Source organism: Lontra canadensis, unplaced genomic scaffold (genome assembly GCF_010015895.1).
Source record: "Lontra canadensis isolate GAN:19392208 unplaced genomic scaffold, GSC_riverotter_1.0 scaffold98, whole genome shotgun sequence".
NCBI lineage: Eukaryota > Metazoa > Chordata > Mammalia > Carnivora > Mustelidae > Lontra > Lontra canadensis.
Genome location: NW_022631092.1, coordinates 3,146,823 through 3,174,312, shown reverse-complemented (window position 1 = coordinate 3,174,312; position 27,490 = coordinate 3,146,823). Strand labels below are relative to the sequence as shown.

The following is a 27,490-nucleotide window of genomic DNA, read 5'->3' as shown; positions in this document are numbered from 1 at the left end:
GCCGTGCCTAGGTCAGAGCTGCCAGAGGCCCAGCTTTGTGGGGACAGGTGGGGTGGGGATGGGGGGACAGGACGTCTCTGGAGTTTGACTTTCTGCCTCTGTGGGCATCTGAGTCAAGGGTCTAGTTACAGTTGTCAGCGAGACGTTTTGGGGTGACTGACCTTGGGTTGTGCTCTGGAGGCTTTCGGAACCGTGAGGCTGAGTGGTGGAGGGAGGCTGCAGGCGTTGTGTTGTTTTGCAGGAAGGGTTGTTTTGTTAGTTTTGAGAGAACATAAATGCACTGGAGTGGACGGTACAGTTACATGATTCAAATGCAAAGGCAGGAAAGGATTTACGCTGGCAAGGGCCCTGTCCTAGCTGTGCCCCCTCTCCCCTAATTGCCCTGTCCCCCAAGCTGCTCCTTGTTTTCGATCCTTCCAGGTTATTCTAGCATATGTAGAGCAGTGCATGTCATGCGTGCATCCGTGTTTCTGTAGAAGCGTCTGTGCACGCACACACACGTGTTTATTCGGAAGTTTTGGTTTTCTCAGCTGACAGCACGTCTAGGCAGATACCCGTGCTTGTCCACCGAGGACTGGGCTCCTCAGCTGCGGACTCTTTGCACAGCGGGGCTAGATCCTTCTCTCTCCTTAGGGGCTGTCCTGGCCATCAGAGCACCCTGGTCTCCAGCCTCGGGGTGCCATTCCTACTCCAATTGTGACAACCAGCAACGGCTCCAGGCATCACCAGATGTCCCCCGGGGGCAATCACTCTCAGGGCTTGCATCTGGCTTCCAGTCTGGCTTTGTTGCTCCCCGGGCACGGGCATAGGTTTAGACGCCGGCCTCACAGCGTCTCACCCTCCCACACGCCGGCTCACAACCTGAACTTCAAACCCTCACCCCTCTGCCCAGGGAGCCCCGCCTGACCCCTGACAATGCCGCAGGGGGTGATACCCCTGCCACCCACCCAGCTGAGCCCCCAGGACATGGGGGTGCCTGTGTTCTAGCACCCAGACCCACAGCACGGCCGGAGGAACGCTCCCCCTGCGACGACGCTGCCCCTGCCACAATAAGACCAGCCGCCCACACCCACCGCTTGCCCGCCGCTTTGCAAGGAACTACAGGGGCTGCTTCGAATATTTATAAACAAACACACACGGAGGCAGCGAACCACAGGGCTTTACACTCACTCTTCCAACTGACACCCCAACTGCGAAGGTTAGGTCCATGTATACCCCACAGATGTAGAAACTGAGGCACAGAGACCTTCGGTTAACCAGCCCAAACCACAGAGCTGGACGGAGCCAAGAGCAAGGTCCGTCCCTCCACGGCTGCCCCAGGCACCCTGCCTGGCCAGCAGCTGGAGGGGACCCAGCCCGGCGGCCCTGTGGGGACAGAGGCGTCCGCCAACCCAGGACAACTGCTGGTTTCGGGCACGACCACACCCACACCCACAGGCCATCACCCATCTGAGGACTGGGCTCGGCACCACGGACAGTGGGAGCGCCACTTCACGTCTGACACTTACCACCTGCCTGTGCGCCCGAGCACGGAGCTCCGGCCGTCCACCCCACCGCCAGCAAACGCTGCCCAAAGCTCTTTAAAGGATCACCGCATTCACAGTTTTGTGCAGTCATCTGATGGGAGCCTTTGCCCTCATCCATCACAAAAAACTTTATACATCTCGGCCTAAAAAGGCCCTTAAGAGTCTGGCCCCCGCCTGCCTCCCTGTTGCTCCCTCCCTCACATCTCTAGCCTCGCCCTCCTCCCTGCCGCTCCACAAACACACAAAAGCCCTTGCTCAAAAGCACCCCAGGGCCTTTACACGTGCTGTTCCCCTCGACCTGAGAGGCTCTGGCCCCAGACTTTCAAATACCTGCTTTCTAACCAGTCAGGCCATAGCCCTTTCCTTTAGAAAGGCCTTCTGTGACCACCCTGAGGACAGTCACCCCTGCTAAAATTACCCCCTTTAACTTACCGGCTGACATGTTTGTTACAGGCCCTCCCCCCTCTTTCCTCCTCAAAGACTAAAGCTGCAAGGACATGTCCATTCTGGCCACCACAGGTCTCTCACGAGGGCCGGTACAGCATGGAGGGACACCACCAGCCATCTGCGCTCACACACTCTCCCAGGGGATGCACGAGGTGTCCCCGTGGAAACACGGAGAAGCAGCCCAACAACAGGAAACTGGGCCTGGAAGCCTCGAGAAGTGCTACAGCACCCACCAGCTCAGGAGGGAGTAATGGCCAGATTTGCGCTAGTTTCCCCGCTGAAAGCCCCGAGGGCTCTCCCAGTGAGAACAGTCTGGGATCCGGGGCCCCCGCTGTTCTGACTTCTGACGTTCTCTTCTTCCAGCTAAAGGAAATGGAGGTCAGGCAGGGAAGCAGCCACACAGGTAACATCAGGCTACAAATGGGGACCAACACTCACCACTGCACACACTGCGATCACACCTGCAACTCCCCCCACCCCGCCCTCCCCCATCCTCTCCTTAAAAGGACACCAAATTCCTGGAGGCCCAGGCCAGAGAGCACCTGGCTAGAGCCGGGAGCAGAGTGGGGCACTCAGAAATGTTTTCTGAACAACGGATGGGCATTCATCCCTCACAGAGCCCACGCAAGAATGAGCACCCCGGGGTCTCCCGAGGTGGACCCTGGCTTTTCCACCCCCCGCGTGCCCAGCACAGAACACTCTGAGCACCTGCCAGGGACCGAAGAAGGAGGGGTCTGCGGGGTGGCTGGCAGGTACACAGGGCCAGATCACACACTCTTACGTGCAGACATGTTCCCAATTCTTGACCCTGCTCCGTGTCGGTGCCCTCTGCAATGACGTCACTGCCCCAGTCAAGAGGCGACATCTACTGTGCAAGCTAACTGCTGTGACGAGGTGTTAGTACCACGGTCCCACATTCACAGACGAGAACACAGAGAATCACAGAGCTAAGTTCTTTGCCAGAGGTCACAAAGCTAGTAAGTTGCAGACCAAGCGGTATCCGCCAGCATCTCCCTAAAAGTCTTCTCTGAGATGCTAAATAGGCCACACGGACCCCACCAAGGTAAACAGAGATCAAATGTGCTTTCAATCTCATGGGATGCATTGTCCCCAAACGTACGGGACCACAGAACTCTTTAGTGGATCACCTGGTAAGAAACCCTGTTCTGAAAAGGCTTGTATATTCTTTCCCGAAAACCTAGACCACAAGCATCGAACAGGAACATTTTCTCTGAGATCCCTAGAACCCTGACTTCAGAAAATCCGTGGCGTTCTTTATATCACAGCGTGTGTATCGTTGGGGGTATTTTCCTAGGAATACGTTCCGCAGCTTTCGTCTGAATCTCAAAGGCAGCAATGACCTCCAGGAAAGGAGAAGTAACCCTGACCTCCAGAAACAGGTGATTTATGTGAAGGACTTGGTATTTCCGTCAACGAATTCCCTGTTACCTTTTTTTACAGATTTATTTATTTATCTGAGAAAGAAAGAGAGACAGAGAGAGTACAAGCAGGGGCAGAGTGAGAGCGAGAAGCAGGCGGACTCCTCACTGAGCTGGGAGCCGGACATGGGGCTCAATCCCAGGCCCTAGAGATCATGACCTGAACCAAAGGCAGACGCTTAACCATCTGAGCTACCCAGGCGCCCCTCCATTTCTTACTTAAAAAAAAACCAAAAATAGAGGTGAAGTTCATTTTCATTTCTTGAGTCGGGGCTGGCCCTGTGACTCGTTTTGGCCGACAGCTGCGGAAAAAAGATCCGGCCGCCAGGGGCCTGGACACGCCCACCGTGCCTTGGAACCCTGCCTCCTGGACCGGAACGCGGCAAGGCAGCGTGCGGGAAGGAGGACACACGTGGCCGGGTCATCCCCGCTGGCCCGGGCAGCCACAGGCCCCTCCACAGAGGCAGAGACCCTGACTGACCCGCCGCTGACGGAGGGGCCACCGGACCCCCGAGGGAGCCAGAGTGAACAGCCAGCCCACCAAAGGGTGAGCCAAACCAATGCGTCCTGCTCAAGGCCACTACCTTCAGATGGTTTGTGCCTCGAGGGTGACTGACCCAAATCCCCTTACACACAACAGCTCGGAAAGGGAAGGGAGATACTGATCTTCACAAAGATGGGGGGCCTGAGTGTGGCTCAGTCCGTTCAGTGACCGACTCTTGTTTTTGGCTCAGGCTGGGATCTCAGCGTCACGAGATGGAGCTCCGTGTCAGGCTGGGTGCCGAGCACAGAGTCTGCTTGGGGTTTTCTCGCCCCTCTCCCTCTGCCTCTCCCCTCTGCTTGCTCGTAATCTCTCTCTCTCTCTAAAATAAATAAATAAATCTTTAAAAAATATATATTCACGGGACGCCTGGGTGGCTCAGTTGGTTGGACGACTGCTTTCGGCTCAGGTCATGATCCCGGAGTCCCGGGATCGAGTCCCGCATCGGGCTCCCAGCTCCATGGGGAGTCTGCTTCTGCCTCTGACCTTCTCCTCGCTCATGCTCTCTCTCACTGCCTCTCTCTCAAATAAATAAATAAAATCTAAAAAAAAACAAAAAAAATATATATATATATTCACAAAGATGTCCAAGGCAGCATTATCTACACCAGCAAGGGAATCGAGAATAAGTATCTGATAACAAGAGGAGAGCTCACTCTATTACACACGCATGTCCAACAGCAAGAACGGTTCCATCCTGACTGGAAAGGATCATGCTCTGTCACTTTACTTTCAGGTGTGGTAACGGCACTCCGTTTGTGTTTCAAAGGCCGTGCTGAAATATTTACATGTGAAGTCATACGTCTGGAGTTTGCTTCCAAATAATATGTGGGAAATAAAAAGCAAGATTAGCCATAAGTCCACGATGGTTAACACTTAGTACTGAGATGGGGGACTGTTCATTTCTTTTTCCCTTCTTTTGTACATATTGGAAATTTTTGTAATAAAAGCTCCTAGAAACTACATTTTAGGAAGATCATTCTGAAGACTGTAGAAACACGGAATCTGTTTACAGTGCTGTGGGCAGGACGCAAAAACGACACTGAGCACACGATGATTCCTACTCTGTGTTCCATACAAAACACAGGAAAAGACATAGTGCAAAAAAAGCGGGAAAGACATAGTGCAGGGGGTACAGGAGACATCTGTCTCTTCAGATTTTGTTCTCATGATGTCTTCAGCGTTCATGTGTTCATTCATGTCTCATGATGGTCTTCACAGAGGACAACTAATTCCAGGGAAAAGGACGGCACACAGCTATTGCTTCCTTGAGCCAGGACTCCGCGTGAAGGGAGCGCTGGCTGGCGGGGGGGCCCTCCCAGAAGTATGTGGGGCTGGGAAGGCGGGTGGACTCTGCTGGAAACCACAGGAGGCAGCTGGGGAAGCTGTGGAGAGGACCCTCAGCCGCCCACAAGGGCCCTGGCTCCCCACCCCAGCTGGCCAGAAGGCAGGGAAGAGTGCAGAGCTAGGGGCTATCAACCAAGATCTGTCCTTCCAATTTAAGGGATCACACCAGTAGCCCCTTCCTTGGACCAGTTTTAAGAGGAGAAACGACACTCAGCTCTCTAAAATTCATCTTGCGACAGAAGGAAAAAAAAAAAAAAAGATGATTTGGGGAAGAGGGTAAATTACAATCAGATCACCCGCTATGTGCTGGAAACCACCAGCAGCAAATCAGCCATCATCTCTCTGATCCCCCAATCTGCCCCACGATCGGGTGATAATGTTCCCATTCATAGATGAGGAAAGGGAGACCCCTCACCTGCCCAAAGTCGGTCATGCCCCAGGCGCGGAGGCTGTGTTCAGAAACCAACTAGTGGCAGCACACCCGTCACCTCCCTCCCCAGGCAGCGCCCACACTAGGCCACACATAGGACGGGTAGGAGGTAGAGGGACCAAACCGGCCTGAGGCCCCACCCAGCCTTAGACAGACAGCAGCTGGTGTTGCGCAACCCCCAGCAGGAGAGCGGCTATGGACGAAACATCTGGCCAAAATTCATGGGGCAGCCCGAACCCCCAATGTGATGGTATCAGGAGTGGGGCCTTTGGGAGGAGACTGGGGCTAGAGGAGCCTAGAAGGGCAGAGCCCCAACATGGGGTGAGTGCCCTTAGATGAGGGCCCTCTGCGCCTCTCCCCTCCACAGGCAGACACAGGGAGAAGGCGGCTGCCGATCCACTAGGAAGAAAGCTCTCCCCGGGAACTGGCCGGCCAGCCTCCGCAACCACAAGGAATGAACGCCAGCCGTTCAAGCTTGTTTGTTACAGCGGCCTGAGCGGCCTAAGATAAGGAAGACGGTAAACGGCAAGCGCCGGGGGCAAGCCCAGAACCCCAAAGACGGGCTGCTGAGGGGCCCCGCAGCAGAGCGGGTGCCGTGCGGGGACAGAGGCATTTCTCCACTGCAGCAAACGAAAAACAAAGTTAAAGGTAGGAAAGCAGAGGTAATGGTCCATTGCTGGTGTGGAAATGGAAGCGGAGGGCTGTGTGTGCCCGCACCCGTGCGCACACGCATGTGTGCATGCGTACATGCCCGTACACACTGGCGTGTCAGCTGAACACATGCCTGTGAGGTGGCCACAGCATGGTACCATGGCCTCCAGGGATCAGGGTCAAATGTGTGGAAGAATAACTAGGATTTCACTTATGATCATGTAGGTCAGGCTGTAAGGAAAGGGTTTTTTTTAGCGTTCACAAGTCAGATACGAATCTACCCGGGAAAAACCCAGCAATTTCATTTGCCGACAAGTCAGCAAACTTCTTGAACTTGGTTTCAAGTGCTGTTTTTTATCAGCAGATAAACTGAAATGACCCCTCCTTGCGGCCTCCCACAAAAGACCTGAAGAACTTCCCTGTAGTTCTCCACTGTCCAGCGTGACAGCTCGGGTCCAAACAGCGGTCCCCCAGCAGAGCCGCAGGCGGCGGGTCGCAGACTCACTTCCCAGGGCTCTGAGGGGGCCTTCACGTAAGGAGTCCGATGAATGCCCCACGACCAGGCAGCAGAAGAACCAGACCTCAGCCCCCTGACCCGGGCTCCGGCCACAGGCACAGTCCCAAGAAGCTTCTGGGGGGCTAGCAAAGATCGGGCCAGCCTTGCTGGCTGTCCACAGTGGGCACAGCAAAACAGAGTGCCCAGGACCGCCCTCCCTTCCACTGCTTTCCCCCAGTACCACCTTTATCTCTCTACCTCGGGATGCCACGCCACAGAAAAGAACCACTGGCCTCTGAGAATTCTGGAACACCCAGCGGAGGTACCTGCCAGGTAGGACAACAGCTCTGGGCTGCACAGCCCCTGGCTTCTCAATAGTCCCCACTTCCTGGCTGGTTCCAGAAAGGAACCAGGAGGGACCTCAAGCCCTAACTGGGCCCCATCATCCTGAGCCTTCTCCCAGCCTCCAGCCGGGCCCTTCACCCAGGGGCCCTCAGGACTGGGGCCCAGAGGTGTGCAAGCCTGGGTGTGGACACTCACCATTCACTTCCTCCCCCTTCCAGGCGGAACTCATCCTGGTGCCTCCTCCCACACCGGGCCTGCTCAGGAGCAGGAGGGCCAGGATGTCGGCTAAGGGCGCTGTACCCACACCCCCCTGTCCCCCAGGACAGAAGGAGGACCCCTCTAGTTCCAGAACCTCAGTCAGAGAGTTCACAACTGCGACATGCTCCAGGCTCCTGGCCTGAGAAGGAAAGATGCCTTCTAAACATTTCCTCATGCACGGGGCAAGGCCATCAGTAACAGTTTACATAACATGGGACTGTTTCACCCCAAAACACTATCCAACACCAACATTCCGCACAGCATAGCGGGGCACAGAGGACGTCAGCCCTCACCCTGGACTACTGGCAGCCTTTCCACAAAGCCCCATCAAGATCCATCCCTCAAGGCAAAATTACATAAGCCCTTTCTCCAGGACACCCAGTGTCAGACCCCTGGGCCCAGGGCCCCCAGAATCTACCTGTGTCCAACTGGTCACAGGTTCGTTCTTCAGACGGAGCCAGGGGCCCAGCCTTCGGCTCTGACCTGTGGGGGTCCTCTTTGCTCCCCTCTCAGGAGCAGTGGCCTGGACCGGGAGACCGTGTGTGACCCCTCAGGCTGGCAGAAGGCAGCCCCCACCGACCCTAGCAGGCCCAGGTACCCAGAACCAGGGAGCATCCCTGCCCCCCACCCCCTGACTGCCCAGTGCCCATGACAGTCTGCTTGGCAAGCAATCCCCAACTTCCTGTGCCGGGTCCGCCCTGCCCACACCCAGACCGTGTGGTAAGGAAAAGGACACTCACCGGCCCCCACAACGGGCTGGCTCAGGTTCACCGATCAGGGCCAATGAGAACTAATTCTGGGTCTCTTAGGACCTGCACCTTCGCTGGAGGGAGGCCCTGGAGCCAGCATACCCAGGTCTGAATCCCAGCTCTGCCACCTGCTAGCTATGTGACCCTGGCAAGTTCCCCAGCCCCTCTGCGCCCCCATTTCCCCTGACAGGAGACAGGAGTGGGCTTAGATCACACGAGAGAGCACGCCAGGAACTCAGCACATAGCCTGACTCAGGATAAAGGTCGGTGTGAGGTCTCACCTGGAGCCACACAGTCTGGGAACGGAGGCAGCACAAGAGAGGCCAGGTCCTGGGACATCCTCGGAGCCCCTGAAGCCAGAACTCTCCGAGGAGATCCCACTTACAGAGCCTCGTCGTTACTGAGCCCGGCTGGCACCGAGGTTTCTGTAGGAACCAATACGTCCCTGCAGCTTGTAGGAATCAGCCGTCCAACCGACAGTGCTCACCATGGACTTCATCCTGTCACGATCAACTGTGATTGAGAGAGGAGGGAGAGCACGGGAGCACGCAGCTGCCAGGGTGGCCTCCAGCAACAGGGACAGATTCGCAGGCACACGGCCAGGTCCACAGGTCTCACCTCAGGAGAGTCCCCGGTCCTCTGCTGGTACACAGGCACCCACAGAACTGCCCACATCCCACATGGCTGCCTCGGGGAAGGAGGCACCTGTCCACGCCCCTACCCTTCCCGGCGGAGCTTCGGAATCCAAACAGCTAGCCTTCGGCACTCCCAGCAAGGCTGGAGGAAAGATGGGAAAGACCACAGGGGAGGGTGGCGGTGGAGGGACCCCAGCCGTCTGGGCCCAAGGACCAAAACAGCCCATCGTGGCCGGGGATGTCTGACCCAGATGGCCCAGAGCAGAACAGACCCTGCCTCACCCTCCCACGTGGTTCCCGGGAGGCCAAAGGCAGGGGGGTGGGGAGGGGGGCAAGCGTGGGCTCTGGAGCTGGGACCTCAGCCTGGCCACCACGCGGCACGTGCGCCAACCTGCCAGGCCAGCCGCTCTGAACCTTAAATCTTCATCTGCAAAGATTCCTCGTAGCTCGAAGGATCTGGAGAATTCCTCCTCCAAGACGGTGAACCTCATCATCAGACAACCTTTACTCTGCTATCACCTGTAGACAGACACTACAGGTGTGACTGCAGGTGAGGGAGCAAAGGACAGCCCCCTTTCTCCCCCGAAGATGGTTTCTGGCCCAGAGGAAGGAGGGGAAGTCTGCCTGACAAGAGCCTCCTGGGCACAGGCACGAGGCCAACTCCTAAAAAGAAGGAAATTCAGGCCCAGAGCAGAGCCGAAAGGCACCTAGGGCCACCCACCCAGCAAGAGGCCAAACCAGGGTTCAAATCCCACCACCAACCAAAACACACGTTGTCCCCGGACATCACCCGGAACCACGGGGCCGGCCTCCCCAGCTGAGCGGCTATCAACTGAGTCAGCGCCTAAATTTCCTGCCTCTGGGCAAGTGGGACTTCGAAACGAAATTGAAAGGGAAAAGGAGAAAAGCTGATGACCCAGGGCACTGAGGACGAGGCGCTGGAAACCAGCACCGACCCAACGAAAGCCATCCTCCCGTCTTCTGGGTCCGTTTGCCGAAAGCAACACCCAACACCTGGACTCAGGCAGAAGGCTGTTCAAATCCCATCCTGGCAGTGACCCGCTAGGAACCCCGAAAAGGCTCCCAGACCCCTCCTCTGAGCCTCTGTTTCCGTATACAGACTGAGAGCCTTAAGGCAACAGCTGGTACGTCAGGCCGAGCAGCTGTTCCCGGACTCTGCTGTCTCCGGCAGAGGCCAGTGAGCACCTCTGGGCAGTGGGGACCCAACAGCGCCCCCCCACACCTGGGGCGGAAGCACCCTCCTCCCCGCGGGGGCACTTCCCGATTTACAGACAGCCTGCGAGAGGCCCAGGGGCTCCAGCCAGGACCTTCATCCCCAGTGCAGTGAGGAAGCAGGCCCTGGACCTCCCTCTGCACAGGCCCCAGCGTGGCTGCGCCCAGGTCAAGGTGCGGGCGAGGGGACTGGGGCGGATTCCTCAGGAAGCAAAACTCCTTCCCGCCCGGAGCTCTACCCCCCCACCAGCTGCTCACACAGGCAGAAACAGGCCCTCCGAGGGTACAGTCAGACCTCCCCTTCTTTTCAAGAAACCTGCAACAAATCTTTAGAAAAAGATTGAAGAATAAAATAAAATCTTTAAAAATAGAACAGTAGGGGCGCCTGGGTGGCTCAGTGGGTTAAGCCTCTGCCTTCGGCTCAGGTCATGATCTCAGGGGCCTGGGATCAAGCTCCGCATCGGGCTCTCTGCTCAGTGGGGAGCCTGCTTCCCCCCATCTCTCTCTGCCTGCCTCTCCGCCTACTTGTGATCTCTGTCTGTCAAATAAATAAATAAAATCTTTAAAAAAAAAAAAAAGAATAGAACAGTAAAGAAAATAAACTTTAGTGTCAGCAAGGCCAGCAAATCTAAGCTGCCCCTCCGATTAGCTCTAGAGCACAGGGCTACATCTTCTTTCCAGGCCTTCATTTCCCCATCTACAAGATGGGTGCAGCGCACGGGCGCCTGGATGGCTCAGTCAATTAAGCATCTGTCTTTGGCTTGAGTCATGATCTCAGGGTCCTGGGACAGAACCCCGCATCAGGCTCCCTGCTCAGAGGGTGTCTGCTTCTCCCTCTCCTTCTACCTGCCTCCCCACTACTCACGCGCGAGAGCGCTCGCGCGCTCTCTCTCGCTCTCTCTCTGGGTCAAATAAATAAATAAAATCTTGGGGAAAAAAAAAAAAAAGGGAGGGGGGAGGGGCAGAGGGAAAAGCCGGCCAGGGGGGGGGGGGGGGGGGGGGGGGGGGGCAAGCCTGGCTGGCTCAGGCGGTACAGCATAGGACTCTTGATCTCAGGGTTGTTGAGTTCAAGCCCCAGGCTGGGTGTAGACATTACTACTCAAAAAAATAAATAAAGTAAAAAATTTTTCAAATAAAAAATAAGAGCCCAGAGAGAAACCAACAGTCCCACAGCACTGAACATTCCTCACGAAGACACCCAGGATCCTGAGAGGGCGGGAACCGGTCCTTCCAGGATGGGCACCTGGGACTCACACACACACACACACCCCCAAGCTGACGTGCTCCTTCTCTCCTCTCCAAGGGTCCCCACAGGGCCCTGGGAGAAGAGAAGAGAACCCCACGCAAGCTGCACCCCCTGTACCACCCTCCCCTCTTAGGGGCGCAGCCCAGCAAATGTTCCCTAGGAGAACTGGGGTTGTCCCAGGGGCCAGAGTGGACTCCGTAGGGCTCAGGGCTCTATGGGTCCCTACAACCCAGGACTGGCCAGCATGCAGCAGGCACTCACTAAATACTGTCCTGAGGCTGCTGAGGGAAGGAGCTGTTTAAACAGAAGACGGCTGGGCCCGCCCCAGACATTCGGGGGGGTGGGGCGTGGCCCATATGTTTCTTCGCCATCACGCCCCAGCCCTCCACCGCTGGATGCAAATAGGGTGGAGGGCAGAAATGAAAGCCGAACACCTCGGTGCCACCTATCACCCCCCGGCCCTTTCAGGAAGCAGCGAGCAGGGAGGTGGGAGATGGGTCCTGGTCCCTGACACTGCAGGACCCCCACACCAGAAAAGGATCAGGAGGGGAGGCTGTGGGGGCTGCCTGTCTGCCCCAGACTGGGGGCTCCCAGAGATCTGTCAGAGGCCCCAGGGCAGCTGGACAGGCAGGAGGGCCAGGGCAGCAGCCTCCTGGGGAGAAGGGGGAATGCCATCCTCCACGATGCACCTGCCGTGCTCACTAGCCCCACAGGTGGCTGCGTCAGGCCCACCTGACAGCAGAGCGGAGGCTCGGGCAGGCCTGTCCAGTCACCCTGGTTTGCCTCTGAGATGGTTGTCAACCCAGCGGTACCTAGATGCGACTTTCACACTGGGGGCCAAGGCCCCCTGACAGGGCAGCCACGGCACGCACGGTTGCAGGAGTCAGCTGGCCGCCAGCGTCAACCCCAGCTGTGCCACTTGCAGCTGGGTGACCCGGCAGGTCACGGGGCCCCTCCCCAGGCCACAGCATTCCCATCTGGCATGGGGAGACACACCACCCACCTGGGAGGGCAGACTCCCCATCGGCAATAGTGCCTGAGCCGAGGCAGGTTCTCGCTCCGCTCTGACATGAGCCACCGTTTGGGGATTGGGGGGTGGGAGGGACCATCACGACAGCCTCCCAAAGCGTGGAGGGTTGTGTGGATGAGCCCCAGGTCCCAGCTTCATGGCTCGGGCGCCACAGGAGTGCAGACCTCTGACTCGACCCCAACGGGCGTGCAAAGCGAAGTGCAAAGTGGGGACCCGCAGGGCAGGCCGCCACCGCCCCCTCCCAGCCCTGGCCTGACAACCCCTGTGATACCCCCAGGACTGTCTCCTGTGCAAAAGCTAGTTCCCGTCCAGCCTCAGGACCCAACTGTATGTAATTCCACTGCAAGCCAGCAGCCAGAGGGAAGCAAGGTTTAGAAGAGGAGAGAGGACTGCCCAAAAGGTAGCCAACCGCCCGCTGAGCTCCCAGGACAGACGGGCCTGGGAACCTTCTAATAGGATTCCTGGAGAGGCCTTGTCCTCAAGGGACCCCTTCTCACCTGTTTAACTCGGCATTAAACACACCTGACAGCTTTGGGGGAGACCCTAGTAACACACTCGGGGAAAGGCCCATTGGGGTTTCCCAGCACAATCACCAGGGCACTGCTGCATACAGAAGACTCCCAGACGCCTGCCCCCGAGACCGTGAAAGGGGACGGGGTGGGCTGAAGGGTGTGTAGTTTCCACCAGTGCCCCGAGTGCTTCTTTTATTGGGCACGTGAGCAAACACTGGCCCAGAGGAAGGTCAATGTATGTTAAAGACAGCTAGCAGCTGTGGCCTCCCTCCCCCATCCCAAGACCCCACCCTGAGGCCTCACCTGAGCTTTGGGAAAGGGCAAAGGTCAGCTGCCCTAGGGCTTACCCATCACGGCTGTGGGATCCCCACCCTCCCCTCCCTTCCCTCACCCACAGGGCTCACAGCAGCTCCTTCCTGAACACAAAGGCTGGACCTGGTTGGCCGGTGGGGGGGGGGGGGTCATGTAGCCTCCAGGCCCCGGCCGTCGGGGACCCCAGGGCCGTCGGGGACCCCAGAGCGTGGTTGCAGCCTCAAGTGGAAAGAAGGTCCCAGGGCCACCCACCCGGCCCCCCATCACACTGCCAGTGAACAAGGATACCAAGGACACTCTACTGACTTCTTTGACCCCCTGTCTGAAGTGGAAACCAGCTGCCCACAGTCCACACGGGACCCAGGGCTCTGAAAAAGGCAGCCGGGGGCAACGTGGCCTCTCAGCAGCAGACAACACCCACCCCGGAGCTCTCTCAGCATCCAGAAGAAACAGCTCTCAGCCTCTCTGGTCAAACATTACCCCCAGAGAGGCCTCCTCAGACCACAGGGTGCTAAAGTGGCTGCAGCTACCCCTGCCGCAGCTCTCCCGTTCACAGGCTGCCCGGCACTAACGACGCTGTGCAGCATGGAAGTGCATCTGTGCGCTGACTTCACCATCTCCCCACCAAGCATGTGGGTGCCTGAGGACAGGGACCAGCACGAGGCAAGGGGTGGCTGGGCTGGCCGGCTGCCTGCTCAGGATATGCTAAATGGAAAAAAAGAATGAAGGAACGAAGCTCCTCCCTGGCATGGAAAAGGCTTCCAACACCAGCCAGTCAGGTCCTTCCTTCCCTAAGAGGTACTCTTCTGGGCTCCTACAATGTGTCCCGGCGGAGGCCCTGGGTTTCGGAAGCAGACACAACAGCAGGTCTCCCCTCTACAGAACGGCTCTCAAATAAGAAAGAACACACTCTTCCGAGAGAGAGAGAGAGAGAGAGAGAGAGAGCGCGCGCGCACGAGCGCGAGAAATCACATACAGGCACCTCTCAGAAGCTGTCTTGGGGAGGGACCTCGCCTGACTGTGTGTCTCGATTCCCCATCCAGGGGCAGCCGATGGCTTAGCAGTGGGCTCTGCCAGCGGGCCTGTCCCACAGGGTGGGATGGCTTCCGGCCACCCAGGGCATGCTGGGGACATCCTCATAGGAGCGGTCCTCAAGTCCCCACACACAGTGACAGAGCCAGCCTCTGAGCCCCAGAAGTGGGGTAGGAGGGAGGGCACAATCCGGGAGCTGTCACAATCCTCGCTTGGCACCACGAAGGGCCTACAGAAACCAGCCCATGAGGCCCAGCTGGGGAAGTGCAGGCCGCAGGGCAGCTGGTCGCTGAGGGAGTCCTGCAGCAGGCAAGACAAAGCCCCAGGGCCGGATTCAAACAGCCCAAGGGGAATGGCCGGGCTGCTCCCCAAGGCACCTCCAGAGGCAGGGCTGTTAGAAAAGGGACTTTGGCGGGGTGGTGGGGAGGGCATACTGGCCTTGGAGCCATAGCTCACGGTGTGACCTTGGACAAGCCACCCCACCCTGCCAGGCCTGGGTCTCTCTCTTGGGAGTCTGTAGAGCGGCTCCAGAGTGATGATCTGCTTTCTATGGTGAATCTTACTTTTTTTTTTTTTAAGATTTTATTTATTTATTTGACAGACAGAGATCACAAGCAGGCAGAGAAGCAGGCAGAGAGAGAGGAGGAAGCAGGCTCCCCGCTGAGCAGAGAGCTCGATGTGGGGCTCGATGCGGGGCTCCATGCGGGGCTCGATCCCACAACCCTGGGATCATGACCTGAGGCCGAAGGCAGAGGCTTTAACCCACTGAGCCACCCAGGCGCCCCTGAATCTTACTTTTTAAAAAGGAGGTACCAGAACATTCCCACAAAGAGCTAGCTTACCAGCTGAATTCACAACATGAGTGGGAACAGAAACCCTATTTACTTGCAACTGTTTAGGCACTGCCCTCGTGAGGCGCTTCACTTCAGCATTTACCCAATGCCCAGAGCCTGCCAACCCACGCAGGGACACACAGCGGAGGCACAACGGCCTCAGGGTGAGGAATGGAGGGGCCCAGCCTGGAGCCCCAGGGAGCCCAGCTCTGCCCCGAAGCCCGAGGCCCCACAACGTCAATCAGTCTCAATCAGTCTCACCAGCAAAAGAGAAATGCAAATTTACAGTCCCATGCCCGTGCATGTGGCCAAGATCCAAACCGTCTGCCGCAGGGGCTGCACTTGGGAGGGTGTGGGTAACAGGCCCTCCCCTTCTCTGTCACTTGGTAGTGGGCCCCCTCTCTTTGCCAGCAGCTTCAGAAAGCCCCAGAAAATGTAAACCGCCTGTGCCCTTTGACCCAACACTCCCTCATCGAGCCACGGGCACCCACATGGCTGTCCCACTGACTCTACCCGAGGAGGCCCCTCAGCAGGGGAGAGACATGGTCTGTCGTGAGGACAGCTGGACCACTCGGCCAGTAAAGAAACGAGGCAGGTGATATGGATCTGCCCCCCGATGAAGCAGAGATGTGCTATTTCTCTAAGACACGGGGTTCCGTGAAATGAGCCTCAGCTAGAACACGCGTGTGCCCGTCCGCACAGCACACCTGGAGAGAGGGGCTGCCAGCGGCGGGGGTCCCCGAGGGACGGGAGCTCAGGAACAAGAAGGAAATGGACTTTTCAGCATGTACTTGCAGTCCTCTGCTATTTTTGTATCATATACGTGGAGTAATCATTCACAAAGATAAAGGAAACAATAGAAGTTACTAAAAATCGTAACACAATTGCTCCTGAAGACAGCATTTTCAGGAAACCCAGCACAAACTCCTCTGGAATGTGCAAACTTTGGAAAAGAAAAGGAAGGTCCGTCATGCTCCTGTGTTAAACAGGCAAGGGCAGCAGCCCTGCTCCCAGCCCCTGTGAAAGGAGAACAGGACCGTCCCTGCACCTCAGCCTGGTCTGACGTCCCCACAAACCCCACACCCAGCAGGGTGATCAGGCAGCACTCACAGTGGGACTCGGGGTCTCTCACAAACGGCCCAGACCGAGAACACCAAACCTACAAATGCCAAAGATCCCGGAGTGGGGAGGCACCTGGGGGCTGAGGCGTGCTGACCCACTCACGGACAGCCCTGCGCTCCGGCAGGACTAAGCACCGTGGACAGAGGCGCAGGTCCTCACCCTCCCCAGCCCCATGTCCTGACTCCTCTCCTGCACACGACCCTGAGCTTTGTAACTGCGAACATCCTCACTTTGCCTAGGGGAAACTGAGGCACGGAGGGCCCAGTGTCACGTGGGGGGGTCTGTTGTGGAATCAGGCTGGAGACCCAAGGACGGCACTGTCCAAATGGACAGCTTCTCCCGCGGGAAATCCGGCTTTCCCCCTTGGACAGGGAGAAAGCTTTCTTTGCGAGGCTGAGCTAGGGGCAGTCTCGGGGCACTGGGGCAAAGGTCACACAGCCAGTCCCTCCTCCCACCCCTACACCCCCAAAATGGGGCACACTCAGACATTAAGACAGAGCAATACCGACCCCCAGACCAGCGTCACTTCACCCCAGCAATGGTGTTCCTTCCCCTCCCTAAGAATCTCCTGTAAGAATTCCGAGCCCAGAATGCTAAGCCATCCCGGCAGAAAGGGACCGTCGAGACGCCCCCTTTTAAAGGAAGGAACGTAGGGGGAGGAGAAGGGAGGGCCTGATGGTACCCAAGCCCTTCCTGGCAGACTTCCCAGGCCAGGTCACTGTGAACACCACACTCCCAGCTCCATGAGGGCAAGGGGCTCCGCCCTGCAGCCCCGGGACCTGCTGCCTCTCAGGCCAAGCCTGAGCCTCAGTGGACGCTGGGCCCAGTTCCTTCGGCGGGAACTGGTGGGAAAGGCCGCAACAACAATGTGGTCTGAGACTGCTCCCAAAACCCATTTCCTGCTGGCCTCCAAGGTTCTCTAGGATGAGAACTTCACAAATGTTCTTCTGCTTTTGGAGGCTTGAGGAAGCCCCAGTCTAACCTGGGCAGAGAAGAGACATAACAAGGAAGCCATGTCATCTGGTGAAGAGGCCTCGGGACCGGGCCCCGGAAAGCTGACGGGCTGTGCGGTCTCTTCCCGACCCTCCCCAGGCCTCAGCATCCCCACCGCTCAGTCCCGGGGCCGCTGGGAGCACGAAGTGAGACCAAGTGCCTGGAAGGACCGCATGACAAAGGCAGCAGACCTAACAGTAAAGACGGACAGAGGGCCACCCACATCTCATACCGAGATGCTTCCGAAGCCCCGTGACTCTCCACCGCCTCCCCGGGCACAGGTTCAGCCGCGGGACAGAAAAGGGTGAGAGGCCAAAGACATGGAGGACGAACATGGACGACATTGAAGAGGGAACACAGGGGTGGGGGCCGGCCAGCATTTCCACGCAAGACCCTGTAGAGAACTTTAAAAAAATTAAAAATTAAAAACCTCCCCGACATTTCCAACCACCAACTTGTTTTCTCTGAATCCCCCAGGAAGTCCCCCCTGGGCATCCTGAAAAAGGCACAAGGAGAGGGCGTGAGGGAAGTGCGAGGCTGCTCCGCTATTAGCAGAAGGGCGGGGAGGATGGTGGAAGGAAAGAGAACACAACCAGAGCCTCATCCGCAGCCCTGTCCCCAAGGGGAGACAACACCGAGAGGGACGACAGGAACAAACAGTACCACGAGAAACGAGCTGAGTCAAAGGCCCATCTGCTGACTAGTCAGAAAGGGCCATCCCATCAAGGTGCCCCAGGGAAGTGAAGGGTGGGCCCTCATGCCGACCAGACATACATCCTGGCAGGCCCAGGTGCCAACCCCCTACTGCCGCCAAAAACATGCAATGCCCTCTGGCAGAACAAGGCATTACATACTTGCTAAGGGCTCGACTCAGCTTTGCAAGGAAAAGTGTCTCCGGGGGGCGCCTGGGTGGCTCAGTCAGTTGAACATCTGCCTTTGGCCTGGGTCCTGATCCCAGAGTCCTGAGACTGAGCCCCCTGTAGGGCTCTCTGCTCAGCGGAGAGCCTGCTTCTCCCACTCCCTCTGCCCCTCCCCGCCTCTCATGCTTGCACTCTCTCTCTTTCTTGCTCGCTCCTGCTCTATCTCAAATAAATAAATAAAAATCCTTTTTTTAAAAAAGAGGGGCGCCTGGGTGGCTCAGTGGGTTGGTCCTCTGCCTTTGGGTCAGGTCAGGATCTCGGGGTCCTGGGATCAAGCCCCGCATCGGGCTCTCTGCTCAGTGGGGAGCCTGCTTCCCCCTCTCTCTCTCTCTGCCTGCCTCTCTGCCTACTTGTGATCTCTCTCAGATAAATAAAATCTTAAAAAAAAAAAAAGAACTTTCAAAAAAACTAAAGAAAAAGAAAAATTTAAAAAGGAAAAAAGAAAGAAAAGTGTCTCCAGGACAACAGGGCAGCAGCTGGACCTCTGTGAAGGTAAGAGGGTGCCCAAGTAGAAAGGGCTTTCTGTGGGGGGGTCTCTGGGTCCCCAGGCTGGGCCCGTTCTAGAAGTTCAACAAAAGGAAGAGAAGTTTGGAAGCTGCCCCTCTCATGCCTGTCTCCCCATATGGACAACAAAGGAGCTCGATGACATGATCCCCAACATCCCTTCCTGTTCTAAGAGTTTTACAAGGCCTGACATTCAACTAAACAGCCCATCTGGTCCGCTCAGGCCCTCCTCTCTGGCGCGGACTGCCCTAAACATTCAAGCAGAGCTTCAAATCATTTTCAAACATTTCTGGACTTTCTCATCATGAGAAAGTCACGGGCAATTCATCATCCATCAAAACAGGAGCGTTGCACTCCCAGGTTGTGAAGGTCAAAAAAAGGACAATGTCTCCTCTTGGGCCACTAAAAATCACACCGGCATTCATACCAAACACAACAGCAGCAAAGGGCTCTGATCAACCCGTCAAGGGAGCTTCCTGCACCCGGTCTAGAAATGTGGCCACCAGGGGGCGCCTCCCAGAAAGTAATAAAAGAAGGAAAACTCTTGGTGTTTTCTTTTCCTTCTTAAGCTTAAGTGATAAATATCTAGACCTGCTCTAATGAAAACCCAAGTGAGCCTTCCTGAGGTTCTAGAATGGCCCAGATGCTTTCTGTCTTCTCTCTGAAGCCAATATTCTGGCCAGAAGTAGGCATCCAGACTCCGAGGGCCGCAAACTTCTCTGAGAAATTAACCCTCCACGCTGGATTTCCCCCAGAATGGTTGACTTCAGGGCTTGCCTTGCACGCCCCTCCGGCCCCACTTAAAGGCCGGGGGAGTCCGAGTGGAGGGAGAGGCCATCTGCAAGTCCAGCGGCAAGACCCAGCCCCGAGTCTGGGCTGGAAGTGTTTTGCAAGAGGCTCCTAATTAACGAGCAAAACATACCAGCCAGATGACAAGCCTCGTGCTCTAGCTGCAGACACAGGATGACACAAATACAGACAGACCTCAGGAGAAAAGGGTGCAAGGTATTGGCTGGGATTTCCCAAGACTCAGATGACTGCAGGAGGAGCTCGGGGACCTCACACCAGCATGGGGCTTCAAAGATATGTCAAAGGGACTTCTTCACGTCTCCTATGTCTCGGGGACTTTTTCCATAAGTGTGTGTGTGTGTGTGTGTGTGTGTGTGCGCGCGTGTGTATCTGTGGTGCCATGTTCGAGCGTTCTTTTTTAAGGTTCCGAAGTCCTAGGACCCATTTTCAAAGTTCTAGCTGCAAGTCCCTCCTGATTTCCTGATTTCCTCCTGAATTCCCGAGCTGCTTGGCATGCCCCACCACCCATGAAAAGCTTGCTTTCTCCTGAGGAAGCCAGCCTGAGAAATGGCAGCCAAACTCCATCCCCAGGCCAAAGGATGCAGAGTCAGGAGCTGTTTCATAGGAGCTGTGCCCAGGGCAAAGGAGCAACAGGCACTAGGGACGGGCAGGAGGGGCACGGAGGTGCCACAGGCTGGCAAGTGACCGGCTCAGACCTGCCACTTGCTCTGCAGACCAGGAGATAAGGAAATCGAATTGTTCGATTCTGCGACACATCTGGGGACCCAACGGGGGCAAAAGTGCAAATAGAATACACTTTCAACAATCAAATCTACCAAGAGGAGACACTGCAAAACAAAAGGATTCCACCTACACTTTGCAAAAGGGTTGGGGAGCCAGAGTCTCTTGGGATTTACCTAACAGCTTCCCAGGGGTAAAGCCACGGCTGTAGAGCAAGGTGAGGTGTACCTGACCCAAGACTGGAAGCTTCTGTAATAGACTAGAAATGTGATCTTCTTAAAACACCATGAATCCCCACCATTGATCAACAGCATGGGGGCGGGGGGGGGGGGGGGGGGGGGGCGTCAGACAGAGGAAGGCCATTCTACATCACGTACATTTATCCCACCTCCTCTGCACCAGCCACTCCCTAGCTCTAGGACCCCAGGCGGACAGGCAAGGCGGGGGACCCCACCTTTCTGCAGATCTGCTCTCCCTTCTCAGACACGTGGCCCAGAATCACCACCCTGGTCAATTCTCAGGGCCGGTGCGAGGCTCTAATGAGACAGCAAATCACCACATACATGCCAAGTATTGCTACTCGCCGCACACAGGCTCAACCCGGTGACATGCAATGACAGCGTCAAGGGCTGCACACGCGGGGCACACAGTAGGTGGTCCGCAAACGTACAAATAGCGGTGCCCTTCTCCACGAAGGGAACGAAGGAAGAAAAACGCTCCAATCCAAAAGTAACCTCCAGCCACAGGCAGACAGCGTGGACTCCCCGATTGCCCAGATCCCTCTGCCACCTTTAGCGGCGCCGCCGACGCGCTCTGGGCAGCTGGGGTTTTCCCCACGGAGGGGGGGGGCGGTGGTCACCGTGCACCTGAGAGCCCGGGTCCCAGCCACACCGCCCATCCTGGCCGCCGCTTCCCTCGAGCACAGCCGGCAGCCACCACAGCCACCTGGCCGCTCGGACTCAGTATCCCCGCGCACCGCTCCTTCCCGAACGCTCCAGCTTCCCGAAACAGCCGCTGAGGCTGAGCCGGGCTCGGGCCGGGGGTCCCCGGGCGCTCGAGCCCCGTCCCTCCTTACCTGCACAGCTCGGCGAAGGCCTGGAAATTCAGCTTCTTGATTTTCTTCTCGCTCAGCCAGTAGCCAACTCTCTTCCCTTTCAGAAAGGTCTGCATCTTCCTCCTCGGGCGGGGAGCTCGGGTCCGGAGGAAATCGCCCACAGGCCGAGTGTGGCGGCCCGGCGCGCGCCGCGAGCGTGCGGGTACCTCCTCCGGCGGCGGGGACGCGGAACGGGGCTCGGGGCGCGCAGTCCTGCCGGGAGGGGCGGGCCGGGGCGGGCGCCCGGGCGGAGGGAGCGGCGCTCAGCGCGGCGTGCCACTGGCTGCCGCCGCCGCCGCCCACGCCCCCGCCGCCCGCGGGGCTCGCCGGCGCGCCAGATCGCCAGCGCCGGGCCGGGGCCGCAGCGGGCCCCCGGAGCCCAGGGACCCCCCGGGCCGCACGCCCCCCGGCGGCCGCGGCGGCGCGGGCCCGGGCCCTACCCCCACCCCCCGCGCCCCTCGAGGCCCCTCCTCCCCGCCCTCCCGCCCGCGCCCGCGGGCCCCGACCCCGAGCCCCGGGCGGCGCTATCCGCTGCCGCGAGCCGGGCGCGTGCCCTTCCCGGCGCGCTCGGACCCCGGCGGGGCGCACGCGGCCGCCCGCGTCCCACCCCCACCCCCACCCCCCGGCCCGGCCCGGCCCGGCCCGGCCCGCCATCCTCACCCGCCTCCAACGCCGCCGCCGCCGCCGCCGCCGCCGCCTCCTAGTTCTCGTCCCCGCGCGCAGCCCGTCCACCCGCCGAACCCGGCCCCGCCGCCGCCGCCGCCGCCGCCGCCGCCGTGCTGACCCGGCCGGCCGGCCCGCTGGACCCCGCCGGGGCGGAGGAAGCGCCGCAGCTCCGGCCGCTAGGGGGCAGCGTCGCTCGCCGCCTCTTAAAGGCGCCGCGCTCTCCCGGCCTGGCTGTTTGCGGCGTGTTTGCGTCCGGGCTCAGGCGGGTGAGCTTCGGGACGGAGGGCGCGGGACTGGGTGTAGGGCGGCCATTGCCCAGGGGTCGTTGCTTATTAAAGAAGCAACAGGCGTCATGCTGTGGCGTTTTCTGCCTGACCCGTGGGAGTTTCTTAAATCAAAAGCACCTCTGTACCCCCAGCAGTGTTCAGCGCCCCCCCCCACCCTGAGTAATTCAGTAGAACTGCAGTTGCGGGCGGGGGGGGGGGGGGGGGATAGGGACGTTCAATGAGGTCATCTCATTGAGGAGACAGACCCCTGCCCAGGGCGGCAGAGGGGTGGGGGGAGGAGGACTGCCTGGGGTGGTGACCTGAACACCCAGGCAGGGTCTTCTCAGACTTAAGATGCTGATTGCCTCCCCGCGTCCCCTTCAACTATGTGGGGACGGGGAGGGAGCTAGAAGCATGTAAGATGAAGCTGGAACACTTCCAGGAGACCACTGCTTTCGGAGTGCAAGTCAGCGGCAGCCTCAGTGCCTTTAACCCTGCCTCGCCCGACCCCGCCCGGCCCCGCCCTGCCCTGCCCACGCCCTGTGAGGCAGGGGAGCCTCCAGCCTTTTTGGAGCCTTCAAAGAGCTCCGGGTTTGGGAGGAGAAGATATCTCAGGCTCAGGCAGGGAAAATGAATGAGGGGGGGCGAGGCTCAAAGTTTCAGGGGGAGACATTTCAGCTGGCCCAGGAAAATAAGGAAGATTTTGATAGGCCTGAGAAGGGAAAATAGCTAGAACCGAGGTAGAGAGAAAGGACCAAGTTGTTAGGAATGACACTCTCCTTGACCAAACTTGGGCTCATGCTTTTAAGGCCCAGACCGAGGGGCCTGCCTTCTTCCCCTAATTACAACCTCCCCCACCCCTCTTCCTGCTGGTCTTCCAAGTTGCAACTAGGAGAGGCTGGTCTGCCCTGAGACTTAGGGAGTGATCACACGTGACCACTTCCTGCACCTCTGACCTCGATGTGCACTTACTGTGTGACCTTGCAGTCCCCTGAGCCTCTCTGGGCCTCCGGTGCTCCCTCTTAGCGCAAGAGATAAGCCCTGCCTCATGAGAGCCCTTGACACTGCGAAAATGCGGTGACTGTGAGGTCTAAAACGTGTGACGTTGTGGGGCGTGGGGAGATGGAGACCAGGCCTGGGGGTCCTCGTTCAGCTCCCCTCAGCTTGGACCAGTCACTGTAGCCCTCCGAGCTTCAAGGTGGGGAAAGTCATGCTTGCATTAAGACTCCAGTGAGGATGAGAACGGGGTGACGGGCTGGTCCTCAGCAGGCCTCCAGAAATCGTGCTTGCTAGTGACTCAGCCAAGGACTCTTAACTTGAGGCCCCGTTAAGAGCCCACCCCACCCCAGGACTTCCGGAACCCCTGCAGCCGCCAGACCTTGGGTACACGAAGGCTTTTTACACACGTGGCTCTGTGATTTGCCCCAAAAGAGGCAGTAATGACTCCATCTTGCTTTCTTACTCATGAAGAAACGGGCCCAGAGAGGGAAGGGGATTCGCCAAGGTCACTGAGCAAGTACATGGGAGAGTTGGGACCAACAACGCAGGGCCAAGGGGCTCCCCCCCTCACCTTGGCTCACCGTCCTTCTGGAGGTAGGAGGCCTGGGGAGTGAGGGGCAGACGGGTTCTGAGAAGTGGATCACTGCTGGAGGTATAGCCAAATCCCCCCCACACACTGGTGGGACCAGGGATCCACCCACATTTCTCTGGACCCCTGGGCAGGTGCTGGCTTCAGTCCTCCTCTCCAGTAAGAATGGGAATTTCTCTGGTTTGTATCTCTGTGTTCAGTTCTTGGTCATCCCGTGGAAGGATGGGATTCTGGCGCTAGAACCACCGTCCACAGCTGTCCCACTTGGACTAAAGGAGTGAACCATTTCATCTATCCCAATGGATCGGTCTTTGGATGTGAGTTGACCCCAGGGAGGGGCATGACCTTGGGGCAAATATTTCTCAATTTACTACTTCCTGCACCTCTTTGAGTAACCACAAAGCCTACCAACCCTTCCTTCCTTGTCTGTCCCCTGTAGTCCCCTCCAGACTGTTCTCCTCTCTTCAGCCATAACAGGGTTCAGAAAGCAAATCCGCCGTACTTGGAATAAAGCCAAAAGTCCTTGACAAGACCACCACCTCCCAGCCTCATCTCCCACAGAACTCCCCTCACCCTGCCCCCACCATCTTAGCCTCTGGGATGCCCGCCTTCCCTAGGGCCCTTACATTCGGTCCATTTTTCTGGTTTGTTCTTCCCTTTTTGCTTATGAAGTCATCCACCGGCTCTCAGCCCAGGGGTCCCTTGCTGGCATCTCAACCGTCTAGTTTCCCTATACCTTTAATGACCAGGAAACTAATCACACTTGTACTCTTACTTGACTCATGTTTGTCCCCCACTGTGAGCCCCTCGTGGGCAGGAACTGTGTTTTTTGTCTTCTTACCACTCTGAGTGTCTGAACACAATAGTACATCCTACTGGCTGAGAGTCTGGGTTCGGTGTGGCTTCAGAAGCAGTCAAATTGCTTCTACCAGCGGCCTGCGTAGAAGTGCTCATAAAAGTGATCAGATAGGGGCGCCTGGGTGGCTCAGTCGGTTAAGCGGCTGACTTCAGCTCAAGTCATGATCCCAGTCCTGGGATCGAACCCCGCATCGGGCTCCTCACTCGTCATCTGCTTCTCCCTCTGCCTCTCCCACGCTCCTGTATGCATTCTCTCTTTCTCTCTCCCTCTCAGATAAATAAAATCTTTTTTTAAAAAGTGATCGGATATGGGGCGCCTGGGTGGCTCAGTGAGTTAAAGCCTCTGCCTTAGGCTCAGGTCATGATCTCAGGGTGCTGGGATCGAGCCCCGCATCGGGCTCTCTGCTCAGCAGGGAACCTGCTTCCTCCTCTCTCTCTGCCTGCTTCTCTGCCTCCTTGTGATCTCTGTCTGTCAAATAAATAAATAAAATCTTAAAAAAAAAAAAAAAGTGATCATATAGGGGCACCTCGGTGGCTCAGTGGGTTAATATCTGCCTTCGACTCGGGTCGTGATCTCAGGGTCCTGGGATCGAGCCCCGCATCGGGCTCTCTGCTCGGCAGGGAGCGTGCTTCCCCCCACTCTCTGCCTGTCTGCCTACTTGTGCTCTCTCTCTCTGTCAAATAAATAAATAAAATCTTTAAAAAAAAAAAAAAAGTGATCAGATAAATGGATGTGAGTTTAGTCCCCCCAGGCGATCCCTGACCTCTCTTGAGGTAAGAGGCGAAAGTAGGAAAACTCCAGAACCCAAACCAGAACCTGGAGACGTCTACATTTGCTCTGGGAGGCAGATGGACCATTAAGGGATTAAATGGTCTATTGAGCGTCTGAGTCCTGGGGCCATCTGGGAGAGGATTATTCCAGTACTGGAAGAGGAGCTGTGGTAGAGGGAGGGCATTGGGGAGGAAGGGCACTGCCAAGGAGTAGAGGTTGGCCGCCTGGGAAACCCTCCTAATCCCAGTCCTTCTGGAGGAAATGCAGGTTTTGGGAAGTGAGACAATGAAGTGATGGAGACTTCAGACCTAGGATACAGCTGATGGGCATTGGGCAATCTTCCTAACCTCTGTGAGTCCAGTGTTCCCTGATCTGAGAACCATAAGATGGTATGTTTTAGTAGTAGACTGGTTTTGAAAGTCCTGGTTACTGAGGGTTGCTGGGGGGAGGGGAGGTAGGGGTAGGGTGGTTGGGTCATGGACATTGGTGGAGGGTACATGCTATGGTGAGTGCTGTGAAATGTGTAAGCCTGATGATTCACAGACCTGTACCCCTGGGGCAAATAATGAATTATGTGTTAATAAAAATAATTTTTAAAAAAAGAAAGAAAGTCCTGGTTATACCCATCGGGCACCGGTTTGGCACAAGTAATTCAACACACTAGTTCAGATGCAGCCAGCCTGCGGTGACCACTTATTATCTGTGTGACTATGGGCAAATTAATAAATCTGGCTGAGCCTCGGTCTTATAATCTATTAAATAGGACACCAAAGATAAATAATTTAAAAATAAAGAGTGTCTGGGTGGCTCCGATGGTTAAGCGTTGACCCTGGATTTGGGCTCAGGATCTCAGGGTTGTGAGATCAAGCCCCCTAGCAGGCTTGGTGCTCAGCGGGGAGTCCCCTTGAGAGTCTTTCCTGCCCCTCTGCCCCCGACTGCCTGTACTCACTTTCTCTTTCTCGCTCATAAATAAAACCTTTAAAAGTAAAATAAGTGGGAATGACTATCAAACCTAGTTCATAAAATCATTAAGAAGTTTAAATGGTTGAGGGCACCTGGGTGGCTCAGTTGTTAAGGGTCTCCCTTCGGCTCAGGTCATGATTCCAGCCAGGGTCCTGGGATCAAGTCCCACATTGGGTTCCCTGCTCTGTGGGAAGCCTGCTTCTCCCTCTCCACTCCCCCTGCTTGTGTTTCCTCTCTCACTGTGTACGTGTCTCTCTCTCTCTCTCTCAATGTTAAATAAATAAAAACTTAAAAAAAAAAGTTTAAATGAGTGTAAATGTATAAAGGACTATAAATTTCTAAAGAAGCTAAATTAAGGAAGGACTGTATCGGACCTGCCTGATGAGTGCTGACCACCAGCGTCCTGCTGTTCCTACATCATCCCCACAGTGGGTCTCTGCAGCCCTTAAAATCATTAAATAGGGGGGCACCTGGCTGGCTCAGTTGGTAGAGTATGCAACTCTTGATCTCAGGGTCATGAGTTCAATCCCCACGTTGGGTGTGGAGCCTACTTCATTGAAATCATCATCATCATGAAATAGAATAATACCAGTTCGTTCATTCATTCTCTAAATATTTATTAAGCCCCTACTGTGTACCTGTGCTATTCTAGACACTAGGGTCACCAGAGTGATGAAAATTGAAAAATGTCTACCTGGGGTGGACAAAGAATGTACAAAATAGGGGCGCCTGGGTGGCTAAGTGGGTTAAAGCCTCTGCCTTCGGCTCAGGTCATGATCCCAGGGTCCTGGGATCAAGCCCTGCATCAGGTTCTCAACTCAGCGGGGAGCCTGCTTCTCCCTCTCTCTCTGACTGCCTCTCCGCCTACTTATGATCTCTCTCTATGTCAAATAAATAAATAAAATCTTTAAAAAAAAAAAAAAAAGAATGTACAGGGGCACCTGGGTGGCTCAGTGGGTTAAAGCCTCTGCCTTCGGCTCAGGTCATGATCCCAGGGTGCTGGGATCGAGCCCCACATTGGGCTCTCTGCTCAGTGGGGAGCCTGCTTCCTCCTCTCTCTCTCTGCCTGCCTCTCTGCCTACTTGTGGTCTGTCAAATAAATAAATGAAAATCTTAAAAAAAAAAGAATGTACAAAATAAGAAAGTAAAGTGT

General features: G+C 56.7%; 1 protein-coding gene across 2 annotated transcripts in view; it reads right to left on the bottom strand.

The window, feature by feature from the left end:
* Window positions 1-21,918, bottom strand: part of ITPK1 (inositol-tetrakisphosphate 1-kinase) — a 166,687-nt gene extending 144,769 nt beyond the window's left edge. The window contains exons 1-2 of one of the 2 annotated variants that reach the window (XM_032837277.1): window positions 21,885-21,918; window positions 21,207-21,437 (exon numbers count right to left, since the gene is read on the bottom strand). In XM_032837277.1, the coding sequence (XP_032693168.1) occupies window positions 21,207-21,301 (95 nt within the window). In that variant the 5' untranslated portion in view covers window positions 21,302-21,437; window positions 21,885-21,918. The remainder of the gene's footprint in view (window positions 1-21,206; window positions 21,438-21,884) is intronic. The other variant, XM_032837278.1, reaches the window with a different exon arrangement.
* Window positions 21,919-27,490: the final 5,572 nt, after the last annotated feature.